The sequence below is a fragment of the Geospiza fortis genome, unplaced genomic scaffold, assembly GCF_000277835.1.
Source record: "Geospiza fortis unplaced genomic scaffold, GeoFor_1.0 scaffold706, whole genome shotgun sequence".
Lineage (NCBI taxonomy): Eukaryota > Metazoa > Chordata > Aves > Passeriformes > Thraupidae > Geospiza > Geospiza fortis.
Genome location: NW_005054606.1, coordinates 68,024 through 77,058, shown reverse-complemented (window position 1 = coordinate 77,058; position 9,035 = coordinate 68,024). Strand labels below are relative to the sequence as shown.

Genomic DNA, 9,035 nt, shown 5'->3' with positions numbered 1-9,035 from the left:
ATGCCAGTAGGGAACATTAACAAGACACAGCTTGAGCACCTTGCAGTGCTCACTGGCATTTTGTCTTATTCAACAAATTCAAACAGACAAGGCTGTTAAGTTAGTTTCTTTTGGACCATGTCCATGCTGCTGTCCATGCTCTGCAGCTGACATTGCAGAGACTGAACTCCAAATGCTGGGAAATAAATGGAGGATTCTGATTTAGAAGGTTTCAAATATAATGAGACAGAATGCTGGTGCTTTTCATTGTAGAATTTTAATTTTCAATGGTTATTTGGGAGTTGGGTGTCCAGCCTCCAGTGCAACTCTGAACAGTCTCATTAATGGAAACCCTGTGAGATAATGTGATGCATTTTTCCATACAGGACATCAGGATAAGCTTGGAGTAGCTGAAACCAAGCTGCTTCACACTCTTCACTGGATGCTGCTGGAGGCTCCTCAGGACTGCAGCAATGACAGATTTGGAGGAGACAGAGGCTCTAGCTGGGGAGGGAGCAGTAGTGCCTTTATCCACCAGGCTGAAAACCAAGGATCACCAGGACATCCCCGGCCCAGCGCCGTGACTGATGAGGAGGAGAATAACAGGAGGAAGTTCTTCCAGAATTCCATGGCCACAGTAGAGCTGTTTGTGTTCCTCTTTGCTCCCCTCGTGCACAGGATTAGAGTAAGTGGCACACTGGTGGGGTTCTTGTGTGGAGACAGCTCTGAGCAGGAAAGGAATGGTTCTGCCTCTGTGGCTGTTATTTAATTCAGCTCTCAGTGCACACTGGGGTACTGCTGGAAATATCTTACCAAGCTGGCAGAGTACTGCTGCCATTGGGAAGAAATTCTTCCAGTGCCGTGAACAATGGCCACAGCATCAGGCAGGCACAAAGACAAAAATATACAAAGTAAGCCATTCTTAGCCTTTGGGAATGGCAAAGATCTGTGGCCCCTGTGAAATCTCTGGGATCCTGAAAATGTAGAAAGGATTATGAGCTTTAACTTGCTCCAGTGATTCTCAGCCATTCCTCAGAAAAGCCTTGCTGGAATTTCAGGGATTCCACAGTGGGGCTGCCACTGGGGTTTGTTGTTGTCATTACTAATCATCTTGATGCTAATTAGCAGGACAGTGTTACGAGCATGGCAGTGGCAAAGGCAATGGAGCATTCCTTTGTTCTAAGTGTGAAGCAGGCTGCAGGCCTCCTGTCTGCTGGGGTTCCTCTTAGTTTTAATTTGTCAGCTTTGCAGAGTGATGTGATGAAAAGACATTTTCTTCATGCTCTGGGAGGCTGCCATTTAGCATTTATATTTCCAGCTAGGCCTTGAAAAAGAGTAGGTCCTTGAAAAAAGGACTATAAAGTCATGAAGTGATGGGGCTATCTGTTCTAATCCTGCCTTCTATGCTGCAACAGTAGGAAGGAACAGGAGATAAAGGACAATCTTTTGATTAAGGCAGGTAAAAGCAAGACTAGAGAACTAGATTCTTTCTCTACTTCTCCTACTGAGTTCCTGTAAAGCAATGTTTAATTTATTTAGCCCAAAAATTTTCATACTTGTTTACTAGTTTTCTGTAGGCTACTGGGACAGGAAGAAATTCTCTGCACTACACACAAGAATGCAGGCTGCTGTTTGAATAAATTAAATGAAACTGGGGGTAGACCTTGGCTATTAGAGATTGGTGTTCCAATCTTTAGTATTAATCTTTCTGGCATGTTGTTTTCAAGATGGGGTTAAAAACAGTGCCTCAAGTTTACCTTGAAAATCTCGGAGATCTCTGGAACACTGTGGTGATGAACATTGAAAAGCCAATTAAAGCATGCACATTTCTGTCATCAAAATGAAATGCAGGAAAGGAGTTAAATGAGGCATGTAAGTGGCTCACTAAGTGAGCAGTGTCCTCTTGGTGTCTTCTAAGTCTCAGGGGAAGAGCAGTACCTGATAGCCAGAGTAATGCATGGGCTCAAGGAAATAACACATGTTGACATAGACAGACCTAAACTGTTCAATTCCTAACTTCTGGGAGGATTTTTGCCTTCAGCAAAATGTTTTTAAATCAGGCTTTGGGAGCTGCATGTAGTTCTTTAAGTGCATAGCTGTAGGTAGAAGTGTTGACACGTCACCACAAGCTGGCAGTGCCAAGTGAAAATGCAGTGTCATTGCTGGCAGCTCTGAAAGCTTTGCAAGCTGCTATTAGTAGAAAAAGTAATTAAAACCAAGCTTGTGAGTTGATTATGATGAGAGAGCACTAACAGGGGGTGGGGAATAGAAGGGCTGGGGAGCTACAAGCAGTGGGTTCCTGTCATTCCTGTAGCTCTGTCTGCATCATCCATTCCAAATGCCAAGGCATCTGGGGCTGTCTCAATAGGAGGGTGCTGTGCACCTGAAATCACACCACCAAAACTGCTGTTACCATGTTTGTTTGCCACATGGGGGTAGCTGGGGCTGTACTGACATCTGTGTGTCCTCATGTAGATCTGACATGAGGTCAGGTAAGTGCATAGCTACCCCTTGATCCTGCTAAGATTGACTTGTGTACTAATTCATATGATTTCAGCTGCTTGCCTATGTAAAGCAGTGATAGCACAGGTGGAAGTGGTACCAGTGTCTCTATGTATTGACAGAGTTCAGGTACTAACAGTGCTAATGATAATGACAGCAGTGTTTACCACTACTTCATAGTAATCTGTTACATGTTTCCTCAATTTCTAAGTAATGCTTAAATATTTAGTATTCTTTTGGGGAAGAAGCTCAAGTCTTAGAATGTAAATCCTAAAGTTGAGCTTGAATACTAGATAAAGTGGTTATGTATATTAGAAAGGGATACTTTGTGATGAAAATGGCCTTTTCTATTACAGCTTAATGTCCAGGGAAAAACAGGGTTCATTGACTAGAATGGAAATTTCACTTGAAAAAAGCTTTTGTATATTTTTGGACTGAAACTTCCCTGTGATTTTTCTACTAGCTGTAGTTGACATGTGTAGAGCTTTCTGAGTACTGTCAGTAGCCCTTGAGTTAGCCTGTACACGTACTGACTGGACAGCTGCACATGGTATCCCTTATTTCTTGTAAGACATGACAGGCTTTGCAGAGTGGGAACAACATTTTGTTTTTCTCTTTAGGAGTCTGATCTGACGTTCCGGCTGGCTAGTGGCCTTGTCATTTGGCAGCCAATGTGGGAACATAGGCAGCCTGAAGTTTCTGCCTTCAATGCTCTTGTGAAACCCATCAGGAACATCGTTACAGGTCTGTGACTTTGCTGTGGTGGTGGAGCTCCTGAGATCTGGGAAAGCTTTGCCTTTGTTTGCCTGGTGCTGCCCTTGCATTCTGTACATGAAGGAATATGTTGATCCTGCAGGAACTAGTCAAACCTCACAGTAGTTTAAGGTTGTTCTCCTCAGGGTCAATTGGCATTTGCGTAATAATTAAATAGGAGATGGGAGAGCCATCACAAATAGGAAATTAGTAACTTTTCAGTAGTTATCATTTGTCAGCCTGATATAATTTCTGTCAGCCTTTTCCTTAGTTGCTAAGAAAGGTGAAGACAGTACCTCGCAGCAGCCTGACATGAGTGAGGAAATCTTTCCCAAACTGGTACTGGACAAAAATGAACAGTAAAGAGCACACAGGTGGTTCTGCTATCTAAAATTTGATTTCCAGCATGTTATGAAATTAGAAAAGGTAGTTTCAAGAGAGTCCAAGAAGGCCTAAGCTGTAAATGCACTTTTGGATACTGGAAGGGGTTGCTTTTCCTTTGTGCTTCAGGCATAGTGAGATTGGAGTTGGGTGCTTAGGCTTCCAAGGCTTTGGCTTCCAAGTCTTTTTTGTCTTGCCTAGTCCTAAAAAACCCCATTTTTGCTGTTATATTTTAGACAATAGCTTTTTATAATTCCTGGTGGTGAAATTGCAAGTTAGCTGGGTATACTACGGTACCATTGCCTCCAGTTCTCAAAAACATGGAACTGTAGTTTTCATCATAGTGAAGATGTATTCACTAAATTATATTTTTCTGGTAACGGGTCATTTTGGATGTCATATTTTGTTCTGAAGACTTTGTAGATCTACTGGGAAAGTCCAGAATTAAAAAGATTCAGGTCTTCCAAATGATTTTAAACAGTCTTTTACATCCTGCTCTTTGTCCCTCTGCTTCATCTTCTAGAATTAAAATATGGTATTTCAGCCCTGAAACTAACAAGGGAAATTAGTCCTAAGTTTGCTTTGACTATTGGATTTTTTTCTATAGGTCTATGTGTGGTCAGAAAATCCCTAAAAATAGTTTCAGAAGTGAAGTCTGGAAGGAAAATGCTTTTTTATGTTTTGAATGTTTTTTCAGCAGGACAGAAATACTAATTGGAATGAGGTCTTTTATGTCTAGGAAGATGCTGCTGTCTTAGCATTTTCTCAAAGTGGGAAAAAAGAGTCAAATTTACTTAAATTTTCCTTCAAACAACAAATAAAAAAAATTAATGAAGAAGCTTTGCAGTATTTGTTTTGCAGTCAGTCTGATTCAGTCGTATCTGCACTGCTTTTAACACAGGATTTCAAGACTTGTCATCCCAGTGTGTTTGTTACCCTTGGTCTGCTACAGTATTACAGTTCAAACTTTCTGTGTGACATCCATGTATTTCCTGTGCTGAAGGCATTTGGCAAATTGGAAATCACAATACACTCTGAATGATGTAACCTAGAAAAGGACCTGAATATATGTACAAATAGGATGAAGAGCTCCAAAATAAAAGGCACTAGTCTGCACAGGAAAACACAATTAGTGGTGAATGGATTTAGGGTGAAATTTATATTCAAATTTAATTTTAAAGGAATAGAGATTTTTCAGTAGACAGTGTTGTTGACAACACAATAGAAAGAATTGAAAAAACTAACCAGTCCTATTTTCTTTTTATGGCTGTGACTAGTGCCTAGGAAGTTTGAAGCAGATAGATGGCTCATTTTGTTTTCTGGTTTATCCTTTTATTATAATACTTTATAATGGGTACATTATAGTGCAGGAGGCATTTCCTGAAATGTCCTGCTTTGACTTCTTTCCTCAGCCAAGAGAAGTTCTCCCACCAACAATCAGAGTGTGACTTGTGAATCCCCTAATCTGGACAGTGGACGTACTGAGGTGAATTCTGTGCTAAGGTTTGACAATCTTGAGTAAGGTGCTGAGGGAGGGGGCAATAAATATTGAAAGAGCACTTGCAGTTACCACCCTAAAGTATTTCAACTCCAGAAATTGCAGTTATTCACAGCTAAGGCTCTCAACCTTGTTTGCTGTGGAACCAAAGGGTGTGGAGTGTATCTGTCTGGATCTCCTTGGCCTTATCCTGTCTGATAGGATGGGAGCATGATCTTGTGTATGGCAGGAGGATTGGAGCTTCGTTTTCAGGTCCCTTCTATCCCAAATCATTCTCCTGGCCAAGAGAGCTGTACAGTGTACATTATGCCCTTTGCCTGTACAATGCCTTGTATTGAGAAGCCCCAGGCTTGATCAGTTTTTCCATGGTATTTTGGTGTTAGTAACTGTCATACCTAAGCTCAAATTTGATTATAAAAGTAATATGGGAGAGATAAATATGTTTATATAACTATAATATGTTCATGTACCTATTTTCTTTTTTGCAACTATCTGAAGGGACTGCAGGTGGTCTGTGAGACAACACAGCCAGATCCTGTACCTCCAAAGGCTTCTGGTTCAGCATGTCACCCTGGAAATTCCTTGGAGGGAAGTGTGTCCTCCCAAACCTCCCAGGAGAGAAGTTCTGCACATCCCAGGTACCAAAGGCTTTCAGGAGAAACGTGGGCTTATGTGATTTAGTGGTGGAGGTCACACAAGTCCATCTTGCATGCACTTTTGTCTGGACATCCTGAGGGTGCTGGAGGTTGGTATCAAATTCTTAATTCAACAAATCTCAGCTCTGGGTGATGAAAAAAATGGCAGCACTTGTTACTCAATGCTGCTTTTTTCAGAGAATACTCTAGCTGGCCTTTTGGGACAGTTTCTTTGGTCTTTTCTAGAATGTGGGAATTTAAGACTCAAAAAATAACCCTCAGGTTCACCCCTTCCAGGCTAGTTTCACCTTCAGGCCACTGGTATATTATCTGGCTTCTTTCTGACCAGATTTTCTTTCCCCCTAGCAAAGAATTTCTGCAAGCCTCTTTCCACTGCCTTCATTATGCCTCCTTTGCATCCTGCTGCGTGGCTGGCTTTACTGACCCAAAGGAACAGACTAAAAAAGAAGCACTGCTATGAAGATGTGCTTCCAGCTTGTCCTGCAGTGCTCAGGCTCTGGTTTCCAGCTTGGCACTAGTAAATTCATCTAGATTTGGGCACAGAAAGGTAGAAGTAGATTTTCAGTAGTGCTGGACACTCAGTAGTGCCATAAAGTAAATCAAGATGATGAGTGTTTTGAGAGATTTTGCAGAGGGAGGGCTGTAATTTTAAGTGTCTGGGGATTTAGGAGTGTCACTTGAACACCTGAAAACTCTGTTCCTGTTGCTTATCTCTTTTGAGAAATGTCATATCCAAAACACTGCAGTTTTAAGAAATGGCTTCATTACAGTGACAGAAATATAGGATGGAGTGATTTTCTGAATATCAGCTAGGAACAGCTCTGATCTCTCAAATGGGAGCTCAGGGCATCTTTTCACTGATGCAAAGGAAAAAGCTATTCCTTAAGGCTCTCATCCCATCAGGAAGCTTCCCTTGGGATTTTTTTATCAAGCTTGTTGTCAGTTCTGGATCTGTATTTAATTTGTGTTACTGTGAACCAGTAAAACTGAAGGTGGGGACAGAGCTGCCTTTCTGTGTGTGAACACTACTGCTCAGAGAGTGCACAGCTGTAAAAAATAAGCATCCTTTTAAGAAGACAGAATCAGGTGATCAATTTATCAAGCAGGGTCTGGTAGTTGCCATGGGGATGAAGCTCCAGACAGGCTTTGAAGAGAGCATCATTATACCTCCTCATTTGCAGAACTCATTGATGAGTTAAAACTGTACAGGGAGCTTTGGTTGCCAAGCAACAGATAACTGTGGAACAAATGTTGTTTACTCTGCTTACCAACAGCCAAAGTATTCCTTTGTCCTTGGCCAGGGGTTGAAGGAAGGCTGCATTTCCACTTGCCCTGCAGTCACAGACAACCATCAGCTGATTATGCAAGCACTAGATTTTCCTCTAAATGAACTACAGAGTTTAATTTCTGGTTCTTCAGAAACTGTCTAAACAAATGGCTTGTTCTCATCCTAGCTGAGTGTTGCTCCTACATTCAGTATAGTTCTCCATATAGAGATGATTCAGTTTAATCCTGAGGCAAATAAACCACAGCCCTTTATCCAGCTGCTACCTTGATCAGGCTGCCTGGGAAATAGACTTTGCAGGAAGTCACAAATATTTCATAAGGAGAACATGCCTTGCTCCAGCCTGTCATGCCTCAGGTTTGCCTGTGCCACAGATAGGGGAGCATGAAAAGCTGTTTATTTAGCCCCATACACTGCTCAGGGTCCTGCAGAGACCAGGGAGCAGTGCATCACCTTTCACAGTTGCTACTGGGATGACAGGTTTTATTTCCTTTGCTGGGGTACTTTGAGTATACTTCTGGCTTTTTGCAGGCTAGATCTGTGTGGCACAGCCTAAGCTTTGACAAAAGCACCCTTCACGTCAGGTTTATGGGGGAAATATTACAGCATATTCCCATTTCACGTTGTTTTATTTCCTAAATCAGTTTTCCAGGTTTTTGTGACAGCTCATTTCAAAGTTGTCAGACTTGCAGCCTTTTTACCTGAAATACAGCACTAGGAGAGAAACTTTGAGTGTGTGTATTTTGTGTAGTGTGGCATATGCTGGCACAGGCTGGTCTGGAGTTTCCAAGTGCCTCCAGCATTGGCTTGTGGGGCTGGCAGCAAACCATATTCTGCAAGTTTGAGCTCTGGATCCATGTGTTGATCCAAGCCCAGCCTTGACACCTGCTCCCTGTTTCCAGGCATGTAAGATGGAGCAGGGTTCATGTGATTCCAGTTGGTGTCAGTGCTCCATGCACACTTCTTCCTCCTTTGCCAGTTCCATGCCTGCCTTGGGGGCACAGGGCAGAGATCCAGCACTTTACTTCAGCACTCGGAGGTCCCAGGGGTCAGTACTGCTGCTGTTCCCTAGGGCTCTCCTGGACCATGGCCTTGGACCCATCTGTTCAGAATGTGGTGGACATGGGGATGACCTGCCCACACTATTTGCAGAGTTGATAATAAAAATGGCTTTTAACAAGAAAAAAAAAACCAAAACACCAGCCTGATGTTCTTGTGATGATTCTCAAATGCCTGAGAATATGGGGCATGAAAGCACTCTTAATTTTTATAGAATCCCAAAATCCCAGACATAAGTAAGTTACAGAGGTGTGTTTCTAATATAGAGTGGAAACTTTCAAAATCTGTATTCAGCAGACAAAAACAAGTAAAAAATCTCCAGTTCCCTCACCACCTCCAGCATTTCACACCTTCTTTTACCATGTGCTTCTCCTTCCTGTGACTCCCTTTCACTTGCTCCTTTCTGACAGATTGTCTCCTGACAGCTACTGACTGTCCAGAGGGTAGATCAGGCCAGTTGTACTCTGCTGGGAACAAAGTTGTATAAAGGATTAGGAATAAAAAGTTTGGGGCAATTTATTGCAAAAGCATTGGCTATGGATGACATATAGCTGCCTTTGAAATCTGAACTTTCTAGATTCTCTTTTTTGAAGCTCACTACAGATGCCTTGCTTTTGTGTGCACTAATTTCTACAGTACTTAGGAAATGCCATAATAAAATCCAATGGGAAATTGATAGGGCAATAAAATTATAATGAGGGTTTTAAAAGGTACTTTTCCCCTAGGACACCTTGGCAAAGAAGCTCATAATAGTAGCTTTTATTTATATAGGAAACAATTTAATTAGCTTAAAACGTTAACTAACTTTGCTGCCTTACCTGCTTTTTCTTAAGTAAGGCCTGATATGTTCAAACCTAAACCATCCCTAAATATGTATTATGAGTATCAGAAGAGCAGATGCTCAAGGGTTGTCTGTTTCCTG

At 41.9% G+C, this 9,035-nt stretch overlaps 1 protein-coding gene across 1 annotated transcript in view; it reads left to right on the top strand.

Annotated features, from left to right (window-relative positions):
* LOC102038531 (unc-80 homolog, NALCN channel complex subunit) overlaps positions 1-9,035 on the top strand; it is a gene marked incomplete at its 3' end in the record, with an annotated part of 89,673 nt that overhangs the window by 13,180 nt on the left and 67,458 nt on the right. Inside the window, exons 4-7 of the mRNA XM_031064575.1 lie at positions 366-664; positions 3,102-3,225; positions 5,028-5,101; positions 5,612-5,751. Of these exons, the coding sequence (XP_030920435.1) occupies positions 366-664; positions 3,102-3,225; positions 5,028-5,101; positions 5,612-5,751 (637 nt within the window). The remainder of the gene's footprint in view (positions 1-365; positions 665-3,101; positions 3,226-5,027; positions 5,102-5,611; positions 5,752-9,035) is intronic.